This window comes from Mytilus californianus, unplaced genomic scaffold, assembly GCF_021869535.1.
Source record: "Mytilus californianus isolate M0D057914Y unplaced genomic scaffold, xbMytCali1.0.p SCAF_10, whole genome shotgun sequence".
NCBI classification, from domain to species: Eukaryota; Metazoa; Mollusca; class Bivalvia; order Mytilida; family Mytilidae; genus Mytilus; species Mytilus californianus.
In genome coordinates, this window is record NW_026262582.1 from 68,734,137 (window position 1) to 68,760,969 (window position 26,833).

General features: G+C 31.9%; 1 protein-coding gene across 1 annotated transcript in view; it reads left to right on the plus strand.

Moving 5' to 3' along the window:
- Positions 1 to 22,065, plus strand: part of LOC127718415 (uncharacterized) — a 35,782-nt gene extending 13,717 nt beyond the window's left edge. Inside the window, exons 3-11 of the mRNA XM_052224431.1 lie at positions 652 to 737; positions 2,487 to 2,627; positions 4,929 to 5,019; positions 6,917 to 7,002; positions 7,682 to 7,825; positions 16,961 to 17,114; positions 18,738 to 18,832; positions 20,170 to 20,310; positions 21,150 to 22,065. Coding sequence (XP_052080391.1) covers positions 2,509 to 2,627; positions 4,929 to 5,019; positions 6,917 to 7,002; positions 7,682 to 7,825; positions 16,961 to 17,114; positions 18,738 to 18,832; positions 20,170 to 20,310; positions 21,150 to 21,222 — 903 coding nt within the window. The 5' untranslated portion in view covers positions 652 to 737; positions 2,487 to 2,508 and the 3' untranslated portion in view covers positions 21,223 to 22,065. The remainder of the gene's footprint in view (positions 1 to 651; positions 738 to 2,486; positions 2,628 to 4,928; positions 5,020 to 6,916; positions 7,003 to 7,681; positions 7,826 to 16,960; positions 17,115 to 18,737; positions 18,833 to 20,169; positions 20,311 to 21,149) is intronic.
- Positions 22,066 to 26,833: the final 4,768 nt, after the last annotated feature.

A 26,833-nucleotide genomic window follows, 5' to 3' on the forward strand; every position in this document is an offset into this window, starting at 1 on the left:
TTGATTTCGTGTTTTTGCCAATCTCTACATACAAATCGAATTGAAAATTTTTGATTCGGTGAACATTTGAATTCGTGGTTTAACTGTACCCACGAAACCCACGAAAGTTGGTATCAAACGAAAAATAATGAATCTACAGTAAACAGTTTGGAATGAAATAATTAAACTTGATATTATTATAGTCCAAATTCTAACAAAATAACTTTTATAATGATAATTGTCGATGAGATTATTTTTTCAATCATGTATAACTGATATAGAGCTTGCAACCAAAAAGCTAAAGCTATCTTGATAATACAAATATCCAAAATGTAATCCTAAATCATGTTTAGAACCCGGTGAACTGTTAAACTCCGGCAATATCAATAAATATTAAACTATTTGCTGACTGTCGATAACATTATGCTAATTCTTTTCCAAAGTGGAATATGGCTATTAGATTCTGTATATAAAAACGATTGTTGGGTATATAGACGGAAGAATAAAAAACATTTTCAAAATTAAAATGTCTAACCAATTTTTTTTACTCAACATCGCAACAACCATAATATCATGATAGTAAGTGCAAAATAGTAGCAAACATTTGAGGTAAACCATATACTTTTTGTATACATTCAGTAAAACAATAATTAGGATAATTTGTTTTCGTAGGATTTGGCAGAAGAAGAAAATGTTGACACTAAAACATGTCAATTGCTAAATTCTGCTGCAGACAATGATTTAGCAGTACTTAAAAGGTATTATTGATCGGCAGTGAATAGTATAGCATTTTTTTTTTTTTAATTTCGTCTGTTTAAACGACACCTATGCAAGTTATGACATTATTAATGCTAAAATTATATAACATAGAAAACTGTATTTTTACATTTACAATTATTAAGTCTGGTGATCATAAAAGTAAAATAAGCTAATATAAAAAAACTAGACAGATATTATTTATGTTAAAAAACGCATGACATTATGGCAGTATAAATTTAATGCCATTATATCTAACAGGAGGTCCTGCAAAAAGAAAATATTTCAATTATTGACTTTTTCGATGTTAATAACTCATAAGCTTTTAATTTTGTTTCGGTCCTTTTTTATCATATATTTTCTTATGTTAAAGCATACCTAGCTTTTGTATGTTTTTAGCGTTCATGGTTCAGGTTAATCCCGAAAAAGAACGATATTAATTAAGTGTTTATTCCATTGATGAAAATATATACGGAACATCTCGCAAAGAAGACAGACAACGAAAACAAATATGATTTCAATATTCATAATAATAAATAAGACTGCGTTGGTATAAAAAGGTCTAAGAAATCTGTCAAATAACAATATTCACATAGTGTTTGCACATAGGTTACAATACATGCGGATTTACGTGGGAGGTAAATAGTAACAACCATTAATATAAGTATAAATATATCAATAATTTTATATTGCTGTTAATTACACAACGGAAGAAGATCGTCATATTAGAATTAGCATAACACGTAATAAGAGCAGACCTGAGTTTATTTATGAGACAAGCTTTTTTTGTTTATTTAAAATAAGCTGGGTTGAAATTCCTTCGTTTTGCCATTTCCACTTTTTGATTCAAGCGTCAAGATGTGATTTTGTGGACAAACCACGCGTCTGGTGTACAAAATTTAATTATTAATCAACGTTGTCTTGCTACTTTTGGGGCTCTTTATAGCTTGCTGTTAGGTGTGAGCCAAGGCTCCGTGTTGAAGATTGTACCTTGACCTATAATAGTTTACTTTTATAAATTGTGACTTGGATGGAGAGTTGTCTCATTGGCACTCTTACCACATCTTCCTATATCTATATAAAATGTAAAAAAAGAGGCGGACGACAGCAATGAGATATCATAGAACTCATTAGTTGAAGATAAACTGACAACTCCACGACAAAAAGCCACAAACGACGAAAAGCAAATTAGTTCACGAAACAGTACATCGAAAACTAAAGACTTAGCAACAAGAACCAACTGAAAGATGACATCAGGTGCTGTCGAATGGTTATGATATGTACACATTTCGTGATAAGTCTTATTTGGTGATTATCTTACTTTTGTCATACTTTCAATCGTCAAATCGTAACGATTAAATCTAAAACAACTGGAAAACTGTACGCCTTACTGAGGACAACAGTCATTTCATCTGAACATGGATTAAGTTTTTTTTAAATCGTGCAATTATCCGGATGACCGTACTCTTCTTGATACGCCTTTTAATTGTATACTCATTTTGTTTACGTTTGACTTATCTTTATGAAAGAAAAATGTCAAATTCATGCAAAAAGTCAAAAATGTCTATGGTTATTTACAAAATCAAAATTATTGTGTCCCTAATTAAAGGCCGATAACGGTAAATACATACACGTTTTGCCTATCTCGAGCTATTAAAGTTGACTAACGATATATGTGTATAGTTTTTTTTTTAAATCGTATATTCCACAAATACTTTTATTCATGTTTGCTTTTGGCTTTTTCTTTAAAGTTTATTCAATGAGAAAATTGACATGAATCAAAGAGATCACGGTGGGAGAACTGCTTTACATCTAGCAACTTGCAATGGTCATAAGGAAGTTGTTGAGTTTCTCATAGATGAGGCAAAAGTTGACATTTCAATTCCAGACAGGTATTCAATTTAGTATAACATTCTTTTTTATTTGTTTCTAAATAAAGAGATACAGAGATACAATGGGTTTAACATGTCGATTGTTTGTAGCGTTAATATGCGATTATTTGCTGTTGTTATTATGACGTAAATACTAGCCGGAAGATCTTATGAAAGCAATTATAAATTCGTCAATAGTCAGGTTCGTGTGCTACACAGAGAGTCATATAGTAAACAATCATATCATTATTACATATCACCTAAGGCTTCCTCTGAACATTTGCATTGGTAACATAACCTACACAAACACCTTCCGGCCTTCCCTAGTATTCTACGACTTATCATCTATTACATAGTTTCTCAACTTCTACCAAAGAACTTATCATTATCGTTTGCTATTATGCAAATGGAATTATCATGTTTGGAGTGTAAACAGTTCTTTGGATGTTTTGGAGACATTCCCTGCTTTGGATGGTTATATAAATTTGGTTGACAGTTTTGACTATTCGGCTCGCTACATAATCTTATCAAATTGACCCTCTCGTTTTACATTAATGATCGTTGAAAAAAGATATACTAATTTGTGTACAAATATATTTGCTTCAACTTGTATAAAGCCTGATTCTGTAATGAAAAAGGTAAACATGCTAAATATTTACCAACTTGCAGTTTGATGAGAGGATTCCTTTCAGCTATAAATTTTCTGCTTGGTAACATATATTTACCTGTGCAATTCGGCAGTGAATTAGGTCTATTGGCAGGTTGTAGGTAATCTTATGGGCAACAATTGCGGTTCTTGTATTGTTATGAATCACACTCTATGGCAAACTAAAAGAGGGACGAAAGATACCAGAGGTACAGTCAAACTCATAGATCGAAAACAAACTGACAACGCCATGGCCAAATATAAAAAGACAAACAGACAAATAATAGTACAGATGACACAACAAAGAAAACTAAAGACTAAGCAACACGAACCCCACCAAAAACAAGGGCTGATCTCAGGTGCTCCGGAAGGGTAAGCAGATCCTGCTCCACATGTGGCACCCGTCGTGTTGCTTATGTTATTACAAATCCGGTGAATAGTCTAGGTCACATTCGTGAAAAGAGAAGGGTATTGTAGTTACGACATAAGGAACATGTCCGATAGCATCTGTGAAACGGTTATTCCATAACAGTCAACCAAGTCGTGATGGCGTCCGTAGAATTTACGAAGGGATGATTTCAACTTCACCATTTGGAACTCTTGGTTTAATAGTTTCCTTGTGAGCAGCAATCCTCTATCAAGGAAATCATGATAGGAAATACAAGCCCGGGAATATCGTATCAATTTGGAGATATATACTCCGTATGCAGGCGCTGCTGGAATGTTGCTACATAGAAATGGAAAGTTCACAATTTGGAAGCTGAAATCATCTCTTTTGTCGTAAAGTTTTGTTTTCAACCGACCTTCATTGTCAACTTCTAGATGTTAGTCAAGATATGAGGCAGACTTAACTGTAGTATCCTTTATCTCTTGTTCGATGGGATAGATTCTTTCAACATAGTCACCAATTTTTTTTCATTATTTAGTGAGAGAACATCATCTATATAGCGGAACGTAAAGTTAAAGGATATTGCTAACTTCTTATCTTTCTTCCTAAGAAGTTCCTGTATGAAGCCAGCCTCATAATAATAAAGAAACATGTCAGCAGGAAGAGGGGCACAATTGGTTCCCATTGGATTTCCGACTCTTTCAAATTACGACTAAATTAACAAATTCAACAACACTAAACGTTATCCGGATGTTGGCGCTCGAAAACATGTTTAACACAACCAAATTCTATGTATTATTGACCCTGCGCCTTTTTGTGATTTCTATGCGGGATGGATTTTTTTCTCATTTGTTTACGACGAGCTAAAGTTCTTAAATTCTACGTAATTCGGTCTCAGTTTGAGAGTTGTCTCATTTGCAATTATACTATATCTTCTTAATTCATATTGAACCCTAAATGTTATTCTTTATGCATGAACAGTTAAACCCGCTTCTTATATTTGCCTACATGAAATTCAAGAAAGACGATTTGTCAAAAAAATGGCTGTTGATTTCATGCAAGCAGTAATAGATTCGTTTTACATAAAATAAAATGCCTGTACTAGGTCATGAATATGACAGTTGTTATCCATTCGTTTGATGTGTTTGAGCTTTTGATTTTGGCATTAGCTTTGGGACTTTCCGTTTAGAATTTTCCTCGGAGTTCAGTATTTTTGTTATTTTACTTTTTAAAGAACAAAGGCAACATTATTTGATCAAAATTTCTTATATCTTTTATTTTTTGATAGATGGAATCGACTTCCAGCGAATGAAAAGACAAGTGCTGAAATTAAAACCAAAATTGAACAGTACCACAAAAACAGAAGTGAAATAACTGATGTAAATTTACTTTCTTTTAAATATCATAAAAATATTAGAGTCATAAGAAACTAGTACATCCTAATCAGCTTTTTGTATAACTTTGTGTGTGTTATTGTCATATTAGTGTAATTATGATATACCACCAAAACTTTGTTGTTGAAACAACTATTTATGAAGTAAGTATAACGAAAACGGAAACTAAAACAAAACAACGAAATAACTTTCCGTTTATTTCTTTTTTTTTAACCTTTTGTTATGGTAAAATGTAATCATTCGGGCTATTGGGGTTTTGTACAAAGCTGCATTTAAAAAGAATGCTGCGGGAATTTATAAGCTCAACTCTATAAAAGTATATGCTCATGTGACAAGTCCTTTATTAACAATGATTAATGTTTTATTGGTCTGTTTTAGCTTTCTAATATTTCATTGCGGTTTCAATGTACTGTGCTTGTTTTTCCATTTGTTTATTGCACTACAGATAATCTGTCATAAGTTTGATATTTTGAAAAAAAGCCTTAGAAAATTAAATAATAATGATAATAGTTGAAATGTAAAATTTGTCATTTCATGCCACGCTGTAGGAATCACATTCCTGTACATGTACGTTTTACTTTGCAAATGATTTCAAATTAATAGAACCGATTTGTTGGCGTCACGACTTTTCTGTGAATTGTGGATGATAATCGTGAGAATTGTTAACAAAGAGTTAAGTTTGGATGCATTATCATTTGATCTTTCCAGTGTATCGAATGCTTTAAATGTAAGATAAAACAAAGGGAATCTGACCTTACCCTATAACCTTGATTACATTTTGACTGAGTGTGGGTTCAAATGGTGGCTGATGCATACAAAGCAGGAGACAATTATCATATCACCAAAACCGGTCTCATCGCATCCGAATTGAATTCAGGCGATACTCTTATGTTCAGCATTGCGGGAAAAAGATATACTGGGGATCCTTTTGTCTGTGCTCGTGTCCGCTTGCCATTTCATTCGGTTTTGTTAGTGCTCTCAAGTTTAAAATTCTTGCTAGATGTTGATAAAATTTGTAATAAAGGTTAATAGTTGGAATAAATCAGACAGTTTTGATAATAGCTAGTAAATTTTCTTTTACAAAAGTGTTTTCCATTGGAAATAGTTATTTTATTGAAATGTGCAAGTAAGCGTTATCTCAAGTACAATTCTTGAATATAGAGATTTAAAAGATTTTAAAATGAATTCGGATAAAATATAAATCCTATTGGCATTACCTTTACAAAGAGGCAATTATCTCCATCGACTTTCTAATAATGGTTCGATAATGTTCAAGAGCTTATATCGTTATTTATGCAATAAAGTGGGAAACGAGATAAATGCCAATATACAATTGCCTTACCATAGAATATAACCCAGAAACAATTAAAACAAGAAAACACAACGGCTGTCACATATGAAGCAGGAAGAACTGAACGTACAATGGGACATGAGTTGATGGCCCTTACTGGTGAAGAACGTTTTGCTTTTTTTCTCTGTGTATTGTTTTGTGGACATTTGATTGTCTTTTTGTCGTTTAATACTGTGGTCATGGTGGGTTTGTCCTAACTTTATTGTTACTTTTGTTAAATTGACGTCCTTTCAGACGACTAATATTTGACAAGCTGCATTCCTGAAATTAGTTTTTTTGATAGATATATGGACTAACAAGATGAACACATATAAATTAATTTTGACAATTAAGTTCACTCAACATCAATACTCATTGATAGCTAACTACAAAGCAAACGTCGTGGTAGCCAGATGTATATTGAATAAAGCTAGTTAACACCGATATTTATATAACGCAGCGAATCATTAGAGCTTTGACGTCACATTATGTTATCAATTTCATAGAACCTGAAATATAATATTGTGTCATTTTACTATTTTGTAAAATTAGGTGAAGATGTCGGCTACAGAAGATACGTTGGTTCATGTAATGCTGGATTCATCAAAGGGGATACTACATAAACAAACTGATTTACGGTAAATAGATTAATACATATTTAGTTTTTAATCGAATCAACAATTACATGGCATTATAATGTTACTTGATTTATCACAGTGAAGTCACAATTGACAAGTACAATTTTCTAATTCCTACCCGATATATCCTTTTCCCGACTTGTTAATTAATTTAAATTTATTAATTCAATGTGTGGTTAGTTTGATCTCAGTTCTTTATTGGTATATATTCGATTATGACATCAAACTTTCTTGTTTTCCACTGAGTTTTCTATCAGATTCCACCACCAAATATCGTGCAATTCGATTTTAGTCACTCTCGACAGTTAAATTTTAAATATTTATAATGCTCGGCAAGCCTTGCGTTTTAAATTTGAAAATTGAACTGTCTCGAGTTGAGGAATATCGTATCGCGGTTGATGCAGTGGTAGAATCTATATGTATCTCATAAAACCAAACATGAATAGAAAAACGTTTTAAATAAATGTTGTAAACATACAACTGATTGCAGTGCCATTGACATTTGTTTTTTGCATTTTTCTTGGTTTTGTTTTGTACATAGTATATACCAAAACGGTGATGAAGCTATTTTTTCCTAACATAGATGTTAACACTGTATGGGTTTTGTAAAGACCTGTACATTACAAAAAGCAAAGCCTTGTCTGAAAAAAACCCCGAATCTTTTTGTTAATTCTAACAGGTACCCATACTTCAAAATGGATACCTGTGATTACCTTGGAAACACTCCATTGCACGTTGCTGCTAGTAACGGAAAATTGGAGGATGTAAAGTATCTCTTGAATAAACAAGATGAAGGAAAAGCTTCGCCATTTGTTCGAAACAAGTATGTTGCATAACTTCAATGAAAAGTTAATAATTCATGATTGTAAATACAGATCATTTAAATTTAGAACAATATCAATCAAATCCTTTATAAGACTCCTTCTAGACGACACTTTCTTAAAGCACTTTTAAACATTTTATTTAATTAAAAAATGTTGTTTCAAGTTAGATACATAAGTCATTAGAAAGAAATGCTTGTATTGAGATCTGTATACATGTAAAAACGATCTGTTTTCTCTTGACTGTTTGGGGTCTGTAATATTTTAGATCTCTGCAGGTTATAGACTCTCTTCGACGACGTGTCTAACAAAAAGCCTGTATTTTGTACCTACTTACAAGATGATCAGTTATCCCATTAAGGATATGATATACGGCAAATCTTGACTTTTTGTGAATAATGATACTTGTTCTTGGAGGAAAATGAATAAATGAACGAATAATGTAAATAGTTTATCTGCTTAAAAGTTATCACTTACGAAACCATGACAGACAGTTGCCGCCCCATATCGGCAATTTTATGCTTTCTATAGAACGCTGCAATTTTCCGTCCCATGACTTCATACCTAGCTGTTGGGCGATACGTAGAAAAAGGTAACGCAATGCTAAGCTTATTTTAAATGACAAATGTGTTCTGTTTGAACATTTCATCAACTTAAAACACACTAAACATAAACAGAAATGCAACTGAATTGAATAGATTATCACAATATCACAAGGCCAGTTATTCCACTAAAACATGTACATTTTAAGAATTGACCTCTTGAGTTCATAATGCTCAATAACATTGTATTTTCACTTGGGAAACGTCAATTTTAAGTCACTATACGACATCAATGGTTCAAAATTGTATATCGAGTGAAACGACCACGTGCTTTGAAAACTGCCTCAACCCTGCGTCTCATCCCTCCAGTTAGACTTCAGATGTCGTGCTGTGGATGTGGTCGCCACTATCGGTGCAATGCTGCTTTCAACTTCCGTAAGTTTTATAGAGCAGGTTAACCTGCCTGTAGACGGCCTAACATGTCTAGAATATGATCTATTGGATTCAAATCCGGGCTCATTGCTTACCATGTAAGAGAGGTCATGGCTTTACCTATATGGTAGGCGGTTATGGCTCTTGAACTATGCGTCCTGGCGTTGTCAACCATTAACATGAAAAACACAGGAGTTGTAGCTAGTATATGGTTGTCAAAATGGGGGACAACAACTGGCTGTAAACTTTCTCTGAAGTATTGATCACCTGTTAGTTTTCCTCGTATTGTCACCAACGTAAGTCCAACTTGAAATCATGAGAGATGCATCCCGATATTATTTCAAAGTCTCCAACTTAAGGGAATGTTGGTTGAATGTTCCTTGGGGTATGTGCCGTACCTTTCTTGTTCTTTCATGTATACAATACAGCAGAAACCGGCTCGCCTCCAACCAACTGATCATGAACTAGGTAATCAAGTTCCAATCACATCTCGCTAAACACAATGCCGAACGCTGCGATGTTACAGGTGGTCCATCGGAACTTGACAAGTCTTTTAAGAAATTGGTTTCGATGTGTGTTCATGCAAGCCGGCAGACTTCAGTATAGCCAACGTCAAATGTTTTGAAAGGACATCACTGTTGACCGCATGCCGATAATTTGCCGTCTTTGAACCTCGGATATTTTTTGTCGTACGATATTTTCAGAGAATAAAAAAAAATCAAAGCGCAGAACTTTATTGAAGCGTGGTTATACTGAATTTAGGATATTGCATGGGAGGCATTATTGACGTTCATTATACTTTAATATCATAATTACCGGTTACACCTGAGTGATCACATCTTTTTAAGAGCCATTCTGCCAGAAAACAATGCAATATTCAGAAAATCGTCCAAATCAACAATCACAACTTGACAATTTCTTATACATCATCTTAATCCTTGACATAAAATAAAAGAATTTTACCACTTAATTTTTCCCAGAAAAATATCTATTTTTAGTAAGAGCCTCGTTTGCATAATGCTGTAAATTCATAATGAAACCAAGAAAAAATCCAACCTTTTTATGCCTTTTAAGAATGACTCAGAAGCATGTTAAATGGGGTAATTGAGTTTTAAGAGTAATGTCAGTTGGAACCCATTCATTTGCCTATGTTATGATCAATAAAAATGATAATTTAAACAATTTGACACATTGCCAGGAGTACGGACACAAAGGCGAAGTTTTTAGACACGAATTTACGTGGTTTTCGTTTGCTTCTATCTTGCAAGACCTCTTCCGGATATGTTTGCAACTTATATCAGTTTTAACGATTGGGTATGTTTTATATCATAACAAAAAATTAAGCTTGACAAATGATTATTAGATGCTCATTTGTGCATTGGAAGAATGGTGATTTAAGTGCTAAATTTACACTTTTTTATTTTGATGTGAACTAAATTCTAATTACAATTTGAAATAAAATGGCATTTAAAATAATTTAAAAGAGTATAATCGATTTGATATAAAATGTAAATAAGACATTTATGTACTGCAAGTGCAAAAATCAATTAATTGTCTGAAACTAGGGAGTCCATTTTTATGCTTTTCCTTGACTTATTTCCCTTGGGCAAGATCTAAAACATGTCAGATTCCAGTGATGGTTTGGCAGAAGAACGTCTACAGTGAAGTTTGTGACTTTTTTAATTTAGGAGGAGCATGTGGGCTATCCCAGCATTATACATCCACATAATACAAACTATTTAAAATATCTAAATGCACTAAAGACTAAAATAGAATTTCCAAAAAGAATAATTACTGCAAGGAAATTTGACAATTACCAGATAATTAGTAAATAAATATTGATAGGAAAAACAAGTCCAAGAACAACAAAAAGTGTTTTGAGATTTCATCGAGCAAAACATAACAATATTCTAAATCATTCTTAGTAAAAACAGTGATTGAGTGGAACCACCTTGTAGACACTGTATTATGTATATATGCTCGCACCAGAAATTGAGATTGAGAGTGTCAAAACTGCTATTGCGCACCGTCAATAAATCAACTACACTCTCTATACCATTGTATTAAAACTAGTATTATTAACAATCATATTCATACAGATGCAGACTACCGCTCATCTCAGAAGTCTGCATAATCATGATAATACTGAAAGCTATGGTGTTGAATTTCCTCCAGGACTCTTTATTTTATATAAGACTAGGAATGGTTCATTTTACCATGTTGTTACATCATCTTGTCTTAGAATATGCTCGAAGTACAGGGACTTTCATGGAATTCATTGGCATAATTGTGGAGCAAGATGTCCATCCTTCCAGCAAAGCCAAAGCTGACTAAGGATCTTCACCCTTCATAACGGGCTGTATACAGGACGAGTTATTCCAGCAGGAACAGGTACAAATCTTACGATCAAATTTCATTTGTTCCTTATAGGGGGGGAGGGTGAGGGGGCATGTGGAAATTCAAAAAGACATCTTATTCATTTCCTATGGCATCGTGCACACAAATTAAATCACTTTTATCTACATTTTTCTGTCTTGGGCAGGATAAAGGGACGACCATTTGATTCCAAAAAAAGCGAGGGGGATGGGTAGAATATTTAAATCTTTATGTCCTTGTCAACTTAGGAATGAACTAATGAACTGTTCATACATTCCATTTCAAATATAAAAGGGGTAGATTTTTTTGGTACTTTTGAAGATATTTCACCTGTTAGATTAATTGATTGGTTGTTGGTTGCTTAATGTTCAATGTCAAATATTTCATGCATGTTTAGGACAAGAACAAATTAAACAAAAAATTGGGATCTTTGATATGCTTAATCTAACCATGTACTTAAATTTAAGATGTTGGTATTGTGCCCCATTTTAAATTGGTTCACATTAATTTCCAAATGGTCCAGAAATAAAAAGTTTGTTTGATTTCTACACAAAAATGAATTCTTGAGGTTTTTCACTTGAACTTAACCTCATTTCATGGATCAGTGAACAAGGTTAAGTTTTGGTGGTCTAGTCCATATCTCAGATACTATAAGCAATAGGTCTAGTATATTTTGTGTATGGAAGAATTGTTAGGTGTACATGTACAACTGGCAGGTGTCATCTGACTTTGACCTCATCTTCATGGTTCAGTGGTTATAGTTAAGTTTTTGTGTTTTGGTCTGTTTTTCTTATACTGTATGCAATATACAAAGGTCTACTATATTTGGTGTATGGAATGATTGTAAGGTGTACATGTCCAACTGGCAGGTGTCATCTGACTTTGACCTCATTTTCATTGTTCAGCGGTCAAAGTTGAGTTTTGGTGGTTTTTTTCTTATACTATATGCGATAGGTCAACTATATTTGGTATATGGAAATATTTTATGATGTACGTCGTGCATGTCAGTCTCGCATGTTTTCTTTTACCTTGACCTCATTTTAACAGTTCATGCTCAGTGTTAAGTTTTTGTAATTGTTCTGTTTTTCATAAACTATAAGTAATATGTTAACAATATTTGTTGTATGGATGGATTGTAAGCTGTACATGTCTGCCTGACATGGTTCACTTGACCTTGACATCATTTGTATGCTTTTTTGGTCAATGTTTAGTTTTCTTGGTTAAGTCTATTTCTTAGAATATATAAGTAATAGGTTAAATATATTTAGTGTATTGAATGTTTGTAAGTTGTACATGTATTTCTTGTTTGATTTCTAAAAAAAAATGAATTCTTGAGGTTTTTCACTTGAACTCAACCTCATTTCATGGATCAGTGAACAAGGTTACGTTTTGGTGGTCAAGTCCATATCCCAGATACTATTAGCAATAGGTCTAGTATTTTTGTGTATGGAAGAATTGTTAGGTGTACATGTACAACTGGCAGGTGTCATCTGACCTTGACCATATTTTCATGGTTCAGTGGTTATAGTTAAGTTTTTGTGTTTTGGTCTGTTTTTCTTATACTGTATACAATATATAAAGGTCTACTATATTTGGTGTATGGAATGATTGTAAGGTGTACATGTCCAACTGGCAGGTGTTATCTGACTTTGACCTCATTTTCATTGTTCAGTGGTCAAAGTTGAGTTTTGGTGGTTTTTTTCTTATACTATATGCAATAGGTCAACTATATTAAGTATATGGAAATATTTTATGATGTACGTCGTGCATGTCAGTCTCGCATGTTTTAATTTATCTTGACCTCATTTTAACAGTTCATTGCTCTGTGTTAAGTTTTTGTAATTGTTCTGTTTTTCATAAACTATAAGTAATATGCTAACTATATTTGTTGTATGGATGGATTGTAAGCTGTACATGTCTGCCTAACATGGTTCACTTGACCTTGACATCATTTGTATGGTTCATTGGTCAATGTTTAGTTTTCTTGGTTAAGTCTATTTCTTAGAAACTATAAGTAATAGGTTAAATATATTTAGTGTATTGAATGATTGTAAGTTGTACATGTATTTCTTTTGGTGGTTTTTTTCTTATACTATATGCAATAGGTCAACTATATTTGGTATATGGAAATATTTTATGATGTACTTTGTGCATGTCAGTCTCGCATGTTTTTGGTCCCAGTTTTCAAGTAGGTTCAAAAAGGGTCCTAAATTTAACTGTGTTTGATTTCAACACTTATTCTATATATGCTGAATCTAACCTGTATTTTGTTTTTTTTATTTTGGGCCCTGTTTTGAAATTGGTTCACATTGAGGTCCAAAGGGTCCAGAATTAAATTTATATAATGTTATCAAAATTTGAAATCTTAGGGTTCTTTGGGATGTTGAATCTATTTAACCATGTCTTTATACCATATGTATTCTATGTTAGAAACCTATACTTTGTAAAATACTTAATCCCATTACAAATTCAGAGCTGTATCATGCTTGAATGTTGTGTTCAAACTTGCATTTTTTTCTTCGCCTTCTACAACATTTGTCCATCTCTGAGATAACTGGTCTAATCTTTTAAAATGAAACTTTAATGAAAAGATGAGCACAATATTACGAAGATTATCAGATGTCAAACATTTTCAAGATGGCCACCAAGAAAAGCAAAAAAATCAAAACTAAGGATAGTTATGGTAGTTTGACATGCTAAACAAAGTAAGGTTGTTTTTCCTCCAAAATGGCAAACATTTTCAAGATGGCCTTATATAAAAATTGACATTTAGGAATTATAGCACTTTCGACATACCAACAAAACAAGGACAATTTTTTTAAAGATGACCACAACAAAGGGTCAAATTTTCAACTTTGTTGAGTTTGATTCTAAAGAATATTGATATTTAGCTGTACTTTGAGAACAGATATAGATATGGCCATCATTTCCAAGATTGTCACCAAAAGTGGTCAAATTTTCACCATTGTCTGATTGTAATGTAAAATTATTTTAGAGGTAGTTTGACATGCCATAAAAAACAAGAAAACAAGAAAATAACAGCCTGATTTATGTATGTATGTTTTGTGGTTTTTAGATCTAGACTCACAGCTAACCTTTCTGTCAACAACAACTGAACTTTCACAGCAGTCAACATCAGATTGGGAGACTGGTAATTTTTCTGACAGAGACAAATTCAACCAAGCCATGAATATTCTTAGCAATGGAAACTTTCCAACTTTAAAACATCAGTTACATCTTCGATGGGGATGATGTCTCTAAAAATAGCAGTTCTTTTATGGAGATTTTAATGTTATGAATTTTCTTTTACCAGAAAGTTAATGTACAAAATTTTACACTTGTTTTATAGTAAAACCTGGCCGTTCAAGTACAAAAAAAAACATTCAACTTTATTGGAATTTGAAGATTAATATGACTTATTTCAAGTCTGTTATATCCGAGGATGTTATGTAGGGCCTTATAGGTACAGTAATCTTAACAGCTATCAAATTTCATTCAAAATTCTTTATAAATTGTGCACTAGTATATACAGACTAAGTAATTTGTAAATATTTTATTTTAATAAAATGGCTTGCATGCCATTAAATAAAAGGCATTGAGTTTGGATATTTTACATGTTGTAGCCATGGCTGATTTAGAAGTAGGGCTAAAGGATGATTTTCATTGTAAAGAAAATATAGGACAAGCTGTTAGGCATATATAATGTGACAGAAATATAAAGAAACTGTGTACATTGAATGAAATGTGTGTATCGTTACAGCACTTGCTACATATAAGGTGTTAACGTGTTGTCATATCATGTTTTGTTATGGGATTTTTTTTAAGATGCATTTTCATGTTTTTATTGACCACATTGCAGCAACATAGATATAGGTACCTGGCTAATCTTGCCTTGTTAGCATACCAGCTCAAAGGGCCATAAAATATTTTCCATCACTAAGTGTCTGTCAAAATCATCTCTATTTTGTAACTGTTTACAGTTTTCACTTTTAAACCATTATCTTAATAACTTTAGAAGAAGTGTTATACAAATATATATATATATATATATATGAGCTCGAATTCCGTTGAGGGACAAAAATTTATCAGCGTAAAAGTCTAATTCTAACACTGTTGGGTGTAATTTTCAGACTTATACAAATATTTGTATTAACCCTGTGTCTCAAACACACTGAGATCTAGTGGGCATATATATTGTATGGTTGTCACTTGCTTAGACTTGTTTGTATGATATACTTTTTTCTAGTGACTGTATAATGAATTGAATCAATATCCCATACGGTATATAAAAATTGTTGAGCTAGATTGCTGACAAATAACAAATACATTGTGTATAATCTAATAATATAACATCTTCACACGCTTAAAAAACATGTCTTATGTCTATCTCTAGATTCGCCTCACGTGACAAGGTAACACTACGACTATTGAAGTTATATTTTTTATATAGCGGATGTGGTCATGTGGTCGAGAGCGCTGGACATGAGGCTAAGCGATTGGTGCTGTAGTGTATCAAAGGTGTGAGTTCGAATCCCGTCGAGGGACAAAAATTTGTCAGGATAAAAGTCTAATTCTAACACTGTCGGGTGTAATTTTCAGACTTATATATATATTGATAAAAACTATCAAGTTGACATGATCTAAATACCCCAAAATTTTCTAAAAAATAGGACATTACATCTTAGAGTTATCGTCCCTGAAATGTGTGAATTTAAAGATTTTCACATTTTCTGCCTTTATCCGACAACTATATCAATATCTTTATAAGAATTAATTGCAAAAGTGGTCAGTAGAAACTGTTTTTTACAGTCTGAACTTCTTCTGAATTGTTTATCTTTTTCTTTTAAATGTATTGCTTTTGAAATGAGTGTTTTTATCGTTTTTAGGTGCACAATTTGCCAATGCGAGCTATTTCAGCTCCTGGGAGTCTCTAGATTTATAATGAATAATTTGTATTTATGTATGATTATTTTTTTTAAGTGTTAAATGAAACATTAATCATTCTTTTCCTTTTGTTGTTATATCTATTTATAAGTCCAGTTCCTATCATATGTCACTAGTTACAAATTAGGCGGCAAAATTGGGAAACTTTGAATATGCAGGTTACACCATTTTTTTGTGGCATCTACCAGACACCAACATTATTTGCCGAGCTGGATATTTCCTTGGTTGGGTATATATAGATAAACTTTGCAGAGAGATATGTTGCTTTACAATAATAAATAGCTCTTTGAGTATTTTGGCTCTGAAAGATGACCAAAATCAGCCATATTGGCCCAAAAAAATCCAGAAAAAATCCAGAACAGGTCAATATTTTCCAAAAAGGAATTGTATGGTTATTAACATTACTAAGGTGCCAAATATGAACTCATTTGGCAAAGTGACATTCGGAAAGTTTTGCATGGTTTTCTGGCAGATTGGCTCTTAATAGAACACTGGTCTTGTAAAAATCATTATTCGCTTTTAAATTGAAATTAATGGTAACATGCTATAATTTAAAATATCAGGGTGTTTAACTATTTTCTTTGTGTATATATATAGGGCTATCATAAAATGAAATTGTTATTATTATCTTTAAAGTGTTTTCCTTGGTAAGTTGTTACAATCAATTTTTAAGTCTTCTATACCTTTTTTCTCGAGCGCCACTGATAAATATATCAACCATTGAACATTTGTTATATTCTATTTTATTATTTTGATAACAAGTCTATCTATATAAAATTTAAGTCTGGTATCTTTGATGAGTTTTACTTCTATAACCTTTTTTATTATTTGTAATACTATTAGCTCTCGAAAAACACCCCTTGAGTTGGTAAAAGAAAAACTTAAATTCATCGGAGAGAATGAAATGGATAGAAATGAAGAAACAATCAAAGACAAATTTGAAGAAATAAAAAATCTTATAGAAAATGCAATGTCTCATGCTGAAACTAAAAAAATAGTAAGTAAAGAGCTCAATGTTATATAATTATGATCCGATTTATTAGATATAGAAGAGTAAGATCATTTACAAGCTTACTGATTTAAGGTAGATAGGGTGTCTTCCTCCATCTTGGATTTTGAAATACAAGAAAACAATCGGTCTAGATCTTTAATAAAAGGTGCAAATTTTGAGAGTAGTAGGTAATTCATGTGTAAGAATTTTCATTTCAATAGAGAAAATGACATATTTTATCATATTTATGGTTGTATTTTATAGAAAAACAGAATACTTTTGTTTGATTCTATTTTTTCCAACTTTGCCACATAAGGGGAGGCAACTCAAATGTAGGGGCAGATAATTCAGATAAAGTTACTTTTACAATAGAATGTGTTAGGAATTTACCTATTTTATTATGTAGCAAGAAAACGGGTCCCGTGACCCCATTTTTTTTTTTTCTTATCTGAAAGCATACTATTAGAGCTATATCCTCATATTTTATCTCAAAATTCTATGGTGTAGTTTTCGTTTTATGGCAGACAATTGGGGTTTCCATGCATAATTTATACAAAATCTGTCAATTTTGCACAACCTGTAGCGTGAAAATAAGCCCCGTGACCCATTCTTTTTATTATTTTTTTTTAAAGCATGATATAAACTACATTTTGGCAAATTATTAAAAAATTCTATGGATTATAATTTAGACACCCCATCTACCTTAATGGTACTTTTACACATTTTGTAATTAGATATGTTAGATATATATATATATATATATATATATAGTGAAAAAAGTTAATTGGAAACATACTCATGGTATCAGTATCCTTTTTTATTTTTGAAATATCATAAGAATAACTTCATGAAGAAGTTTTGATTGTAAGTTATCAAAAAACAATATTTTCTGCAAGATATTTCTATCGGAACCTCTTTCTTATCTTAATACTGTACTCCTAAAATCAAAATGTATTATACTAGTTCACAGCCTATTCAAATAAGAGGAATACAACACAACTAAATTGATAAACGCAATAAAAAAAAAATCAAAACTATATCTTATTATCGTTCGTTTACTTCGAAATAAATATTTTAGGTATATCAAAATCGTCAGTTGAAAAAAATTGGAAAAGTTTCAATGTAATAATGAACTTAAGGATATAGTATATTGGTCAATTAAAAAAGTACTTCGAGAGGGAAAAGAAATTGGTTAAGAGAGAACCCACAGAAGTTGTTTTAACAGGAACTTTATAGAAATGTTATACGACAGTCTTTTTTACTTGCAACTACGATAGTCGTTTATCCAATAACACTCATAAATTTCTAAGAAAAGGTATCGATCACTGTTTATTTCCATATGTTAATGCCGTTTCCGCAAAGGTTCACAGTACGTCGTAAATTCACTACACTAATTGGAAATAAAGAATACAAAATGAAATGTATTATGATGTGTTATAATTGCCAACGAGATAGGTATTCATCAAATACCAATTCATGAAGCAAAAATTAAATAAAAATGAGGTAAAACACACCCCCAAAAACATTAAAAATCGACGAGCAAATTTTTAGATTTGTAACTTATCCTGTTTACTTTGGTGCAATATTCATAAGTTTGAAACAATTAATTTTTCTTCTTTTATTTTAAAGGAAAAAGATACTGCATTTAAAACGCATAATAATAAGAAAAAAATATTTCTGTTCCATAACAGAATATTCAAAGGGGATATTTTGGCAGTTCGAAGGTAATTGACTTGTTACATAAGAAATATTTACCTAAATGTTCAATATGGAAACATACATAATTGCTTGCCATACGACCATTGATTCACATTATACATATACAGAGCACATGGAGCAAGCACACAAATCAGGAAATCACATTCTAACGATACATACATGTACATAGACAATCACATGAACGCCATATGAATACAAAAAGTAATATCCATACATGGCACGATTGCATTTTTTTTATGTGAAAGTTAATAGCCACGTTAATCAGATACAAAAAAGTATATATATATATAGTCCACCACAGCTTCGATTGTGATACAATCTTCCTGGGTTTGAGACAGAGCATTTACATTCTAAAAATGCGACACTAGACGATCGTTTTGAATATATGATAAATTCAACTGTCGAGAGTGCATAGATATCTAGATGCGCTATAAACGGTGTTGTAATTCTGTTCTCTTATACATTTTAAACGAATCTTTATCTTTCTTTTTCATTGATCTGCAATCATTAAATAATAAATCATGTGCGATACAATATTTTCCCAAACTTTCAATAGTCAAAGTTTCCACACTGGTTGGTCGTACATTCATAAGCGCATTCAAAATCTACGATGCACATGAAACTAAAGTTTTTTTACCTTTCAAGAAAGTCTGATTTTGTGTATGCTTTAAGCCCTCTTTACGAAAAATTTTTGTTTTCTGGTAGACAAAGGCTCAACAAATATTTGCTTTCTGATGCAGAAATTATCACTTAGAATATTTTACTATAGAACCAGGCATTTACAAGAAAATGGGAATCCCACTGATAACTTCATTTATGAAAGAGGAAATTTTACAAAAGCACAAATTCGTTTCTTTCTCTCCTTTTTAACTTGCTACTTACAGTTCACAAAAATTCTAAAAAAGACCGATATATAGTCGGATCGTCAAGATGAGCGATGAAAATTTTCTCCATCATTCTTTCTACAGTTATAATGATCTTCATGAGATATAATCTATCAGATATATCAATCAGATGTGGATTCTTAAACATTTTCCAATAATTCCTAATCATAATCAAAATCCACAATCACAATTATTACAATTTTGCATTAATATCAAAACCTTTTAGTTTTTGCTACACAGTTATTTCCAAGGATCAGTTGAAATATCGACTACACAAATGGGAATCATAGATACAAATTCCTTGTTATTTTGGTCGTGAAATATCTCATTTTATGAAGAACCTCACTGGGAGAGAAAGAGAGAGACAGAGACAGAGACAGAGACAGAGAGACAGAGAGAGAATATGGGAATACAAAAATTGTTTTTTTTTAAGAAAAAAACTTTTTACGGAATTGCAGGTTTTTAAAAACAGATGATACACTGATAAAAAAACATGACTACGATAACCGGTCTCCATTACATATTGCTGCAGCAGCGGGAGATACTTACTTGGTGGAATTTCTCCTTAAACAAGGGGCAGAGAAAAATAAAAAAGACAGGTAAGAGATTCATTATGTTTCCTGACAATTTAGATTAAGACTTGATGTAATGACTATAGTTTTTTATAGCCTTAAACATAAAACATTTTCTCAAATATACTAGGATGATCGTTATATATTCCAGACGCGAATTTCGTCTAAACGATTCAATAGTGACGCTCGAATTAAAATAGTTAAAACTACAAATGAGGTACAAAGTTGATGAGCATAGAAGAACTAAAAGGTTTTACCAACACAGCTAAATTAATCTATTCCTAGGTTAGACAATCCTTTGTATAAAGAACAATTCGAAGTTTTGTAAACCGTAAATTTATAGATTTGACCATATTTATGATAAACATTGAGCATTTCGCAGGTTTCCATAGTTCATGCAGCGGCTTTATTGTTTTATGTTTTATAGGTTTCATTTTACATTTTAAAAACATCCTATCTATTCTAATGTAACATTTTCTTAGGATTTTATAGTTGTGTTTTCATTTTGTTAGTTGTAAGGACGATAGTCAAGTGATAAACTAGAAAAATCTTAGGTTTGCAATGTTCTTGTAACTATATTGAATTTGTATAAATAAAAAAAAAAGTTGAAGAAAACCAAAACTCCAAACGTCGGATAGATAAATAATTAAATTATCATGCATACCAGGCTTACAATTATGTAAGTCGCACGCACGTTTCGTGTACGAAAGACTCATCCGTGACGCTCGAATAAAAAGGTAAAACCCCAAAATAAAGTACTTCCTCGACTTTTTTATCAATACTATCGTCTTTGTTAGATAATTTATTTGTTTTCAATATTCATTATCCATGAATAATATGAACTCATTTAATGTACGATTATTTAGATACAACTTGACACCTTTGGATGAAGCCAAAAGGAATGGAGATGACAAAATGAAAAAGATGTTAAAAGACTAGACCTACCGATTAACATAACTCCATCTTATCTTAATAATATTTTACCTGAACGGTTCCGTAATATACATGAATATAATACGCGTAATGCGAATGATTTGCAACCTATTGCAGCTAGAACAACATTATACTCTAACTATTTTCTCTCATCAACAGTAAAATCCTGGAACTCGCAGACAATTGAACTACAAAATAGTCCGTCCCTTCTCGCCTTCAAAAATAATTTTAAGAGTAACCGTGAAATTAAGCCGTTATTTTATTATTGTGGTTCCAGATCCGGTCAAATATATCATGCGAGAATAAGAATGAACTGTAGTGGACTCAACAAACACCTCTATGACAGAAACTTGATACAATCCCCGAAGTGTGTTTGTGGAGACCCTGAAACAACGGAACACTATTTATCAAAATGCAAAATATTCAATGTACCTCGCCAAAGACACATTCACAACCTACAGATTCCAATCAAAATTTCAACTAATGTCTTACTTTTCGGCTCCGATAGACTCGCAGTAGAACAAAACATACTGATATTCAAAGCTGTGCAAAACTTTATTATAAGTAGCAATCGATTCACATCCACAATCAAATAATTTTAATTAATCACTCCTCCTCTATATACAAAATATTGTTTCATTCTTTAATAACACTCTCATTTTTTCTAAAAACACCTTTCACCCCCTTCCTTTGCTATATATTTTTTTTCTTATGAATTTTCCTTTTGTTATTGTAATCATTGACTGTATTTTGTTACATATTTATTCGTTTGCTATTCAGCATGTATTCATAGATTGTAATCTTATTTTCGAATTTAGGGAGACGGATTTATATAAGAGCACTGCTCTTGTTTCCTAATCCCAATTATTGAGTCTCTTGTATATTCGTATTTATGTCTTCACCCTTGTAGCTATATATTGATTTCTTTAATAAAATATGTTTACAGTAACATAACGTCTTCATTCAAAATCAAGTGATACCAGAAAAAGAACAAAATGTATAACAACTGTGTAAGATATGGAGCGGTTTTGCATTGTTTTAAACACTGGTTTCTGTGGGTGATCTTGTGTTTTTCTTGCATATACAACGACATAATTTTGTTTTTTGTCTTGTTCATTGATTTCTACGGAATGTTTTTTCAGAGTACGATGTGGTGACCTATAACTCTTGCTTATATCTGTTTACGTTGAATTTTAATATCAATTTGTATAAACTGTGTTGGTTTTTGTTCAATGTACACAAAGCTGCTATTAAAGCCCAAAAATGTTCCCTTTTAACATTGAAATGTATTTCACATGCAATAATGATACATGAACTAATGAAAAAAAGACACAACACGTGTACGTCTGAGCAGCAGGAAGTCCACCAAAACTTGGCTTGAACCCAGATGCTGTGACAAAAGGTGATAATGTTATTTCCTGCATAATTTTAGTACATTGTCATTAATTGAAATAACATGAATTGCAGTTGTTACATGTATACCTACAGTATACATTGACATATACAGTTTCCGTATCTGTGTTAACTTTTCATTGCAATTCCTGCAACAATTTCATTTGAAGATTTCAATGATATCTGACTCAAAACACGGGTTCGTTTAATCAACTGAATGAATCAAACATATACCTGTACATTATTTCCGAAAGAGAAGATTTTATTAAAACACAAATATGTCCTCTCATTTGGTATAAACATAAAAAGGACGATGAAAATATTACGTATTTTAACTGGTTTCCTACATTTCTAATACATAGGAACGATATATAAACGACTTAACTATATGTTCTAATAAACATCCTCTTAAAGTTCTTACTTCAATTCTATTTCCATTTCTGGCTTTCAAACAAGACTGTTATTTATTGTGTTTAGATGTTAATCAAATACGGATGTATACGAATTTTAAAGGTTTACTCCGAAATCTTCAATCTCAATCATTATATTTTTTAATGACATCAAAAACATTTTTTTTTTATTTCTAAACTAAATTCACCCTTTCCTCAAGACTAATATAAAGATCAACTGCATATTAGCATCAACCAGTTTGTTGTTGAAACATATTTGAACAAGCAGTCGGTATATCAATTGACACTTAACAACAACTCATAATACATGTAATAGCGGATTAAAATAATTTATAGAAATCCATCTCAAAGAAAAACGAAAAGGTATTTTTCGATTTTTTTATTTTAACATCGATATATGTTGATTATGTCCTGTCACTTTTTTACTATAAACATCCTTTCATAGAGTTCTAGTATTTCATATATTCCGTTGAAATGTAATATACTATCAAAAGGTCTGCTTCTCCATATTTATTTGAAAGACCGAAAAGATCGTCGCATTAAACAAACCTTCACAAAAATGAACTAATAGTAGTTACACATTCTTCTTTTAAGGTCATTAAACGTATTATATTCGACAGAACCACAGTGATTTAAAAAATCAAGTATACCTTGATTGACAACAAACTTTTCACGTGTGGACGAGTGCTTCAGCGAACAATCAGTACTCCCTTGGGAACTAAATTAAGTTTTAAATGTCCCTATGACCCTTGGTATATCAGCCATCGTTTTGCAAATTACCAACCTTGCATACATTAAAAAATAGTTAATCAAAATATAAAAGATGTAAAACAATCAGAATTAGTTCTAAAAAGAACTAAATAGATAAGATCACAGACCGTAAACAAAATTTAAAATAAAAACCACAGGTAATTATATAAACATGTATGTGGGTACATACAAATTGTAACAGTGTAAACAAAGTTACAACTTAAAACAAAATTTTCGAAATGAAAAAAATTAAAATATGGAAAAAACCTAGTACCATAAGAAAATTTAATTACAGTTATGAAACACCAAAGAAATCTGATCAAAACTTTTTTCAACTGAAGTTTACAGTTTGTACACATTTTGTGCTGCTACACCACTCTTCCAGTGACGGGGGATGAATGAGCGCTAGCAAACATGTAAAACTTACTACATTGTGTATTTTCCAGTCTCAACTCAGGAGCCGTTAATAAAGTGGTTGTCGTCTGTCACTGTTATACCGAGTGTGAATTTGCATTGCTTTATGACGTGTCTCGGTATTTTGTACATCCAACATTCATGTATTTATTTTTTATGTTTCTGTTATGGTTTCGGTTGAATAATGTGTTATGTCTTATTGTTTGTAGTCCAAATAATTATAAAATTGCCTTTCCATACCATCATTGTTATGAAAATTGTTTGGACGAGTATTGGGAAAATAATTGTATAATTTTCGCGATTGCATGTAAGTTACGTAAGCGCGTCACTGTTTGTTTTATCCTGCGGTGTCTGTCGTTGATGGAATATGTTCGGTTGGTATGTTGTGTCGACTATTATATTATTTGTTTTTGCGTTTCTCTGTGATGAATGTTCTTGTGTTTGTATGTACTGTATTTCAGTCACGTCGTGTTGTTCTTTTTGCAATATTTTTTAACATTGTAATAAAACGGGAGGGTTGGCCAGCCATTAAACCAGGTTCAACCCACCATTTTTTCTTAAAATGTCAGGAATATGGCAGTTGTCATCAAATAGTTCGTTTCTTTGTATGTTGGTGTTTGTTTTTGTTGCACTTCAGTGTTCCTGTTGTGCCTTTGCTTTCCTCTTATAGTTGATGTGTTTCCCTCGGTTTTAGTTTGTAACCTGGATTTGTTTTTTCTCAATTGATTTGTGACATTTGAACACTGGTATACTTCTGTTGCCTTTATATTTGTTTTAGTTTATTGTTTTACCATAAACCAGGCTGTTGGGATTGTCGTTGAATTGGTCGACAATTTTTCATGTAAGATCATTTTCGCAAATTTTAAAGACACTATCATTGATGACCATTATTCAATATCTGTTCCACAGAAAACGCCGAACATCTTCCAATTGTTCTAATTTCATTTTTAACGCTAAGCGTTTTTGAAGAATGTCAAAAGGACACACAAACCTTTGCAAGTCTTATTTTCGTCAATAATCAGTTATAGGAGAGATATACTCCATATGCAGGCGCCTCTTCAATTTTGCTTCATCGCATTGAAAAGTTCACAGTTGTGAAGCTGAAACCTCTCTTTTGTCTTAAAGTTTTGTTCTCAACCGACACTCAAAATGTTGATAGAGGAAGAATTTATCCAAATAGAAATTAACATGCTGATATAAAAGAGTAGGATGTCATATTCTTCACTTCGGTATGTTAAATACCTTGAGATCGCTTTCTGTAATAATAAGTGCAAGTTGAAGAACAGGCGTGCTTTCCGGTGTCAGACCACTAATTTAATATCCCTATCTGTTCAACCAAATTTTGTAATTTTCACAGCTTTCTAAATGTTTAACCTTAAATTTAACTTCATAGAAACCAGGTATATCCTGAATTGTACATGTGTCAGCTTTATGCATGCCAATTTTCAACATACCTTTAAAGACTTCTAAGAAAAAACTGAGCTTCAAAAAGAGGTACTCCAAAAATAACCCCTGGTTTTTTGGAAATCTTAAATTAGTATACTATGGAGCGCATTAATCCTCAATTTTTAATGCAAACTCATAGATAGTAAATTTTAACTCCAAATGGTCTAAATAGATTTCTCTTTCACCAAAAATTTCATTTCTGTAAATTTGTTGGTTAGTTTAAGTAAAAAAGGACATCAAAAGCACTATTTTGTGTCAGAGTAGGGCTACTTTTACATACGTTCTAAATTAGAGGGAGTAATTGGTGGTCTGACACCTAAAGAGACAAAAAATTGATCAGAAATTTTTTGTTTTGCTTTATTCTTAATCCTTAGTCAATTTGTAGTTAAAAACAGCCTATCTGAGCATAATGCGATATATTACAAATTTCACAGCTCAATTTAAACTGACTGTAATGTATAACTTTGATAGAAAATACTTGAACATTTCATTTTGGACTACAGGAACATAAACTTTCAATTTCAAGATCAGTTTTTGTTGATTTTTCCTTGTTTGTTCTACTACTTTAAAGACTTTCCACAATTTTTACAATGAGTCTAGCAAAAAAATCCAAGGTATTGAAGAGTCAAGGAATATTGACCCCCCTTTTTTCGCCTGGTGTCAGTAATGGGACTATTATAACTGATCAAAAGTGCGGTCATGGTCATTTAACTGTTTTTATTTACTATCAGTCAATAAAATTTAAGGTATTAAACTTTCATTCGAGATTATAAATGGGATTTTTTGTGAGTTTATGCAGTGTTTTCATCAGGCTATGTTATCTGCCAAATACATGGTAAGACGCAATGATATAAGGGGTAAAAATCAAATAATTTCATTAAATCTTCATGACGACACTTTTTTTGGGGTAGTAAACAACCTATGTTTTAATGTTTAACACCACAGAAACAACATACGGTCCATTTATAACAATTTAGGACATTTTTTTTATGAAAGCATATTGTCAAGGTGGGAAAAGCTAAAAATAGCACAAATTCAGGTTTAAGGCTGTAAATTTGCAATATCTGACTTTTTGCCCCCCCCCCCCAAAAAAAGATTGAAATGTGGCTACTATCATTTCAATTGATCAGTTAAGACAAAAAAAAAATCAATCGTTTTCTGATTTTGGGATTTCACTGCATGTCACTTAAAGGTGTCAGACCACC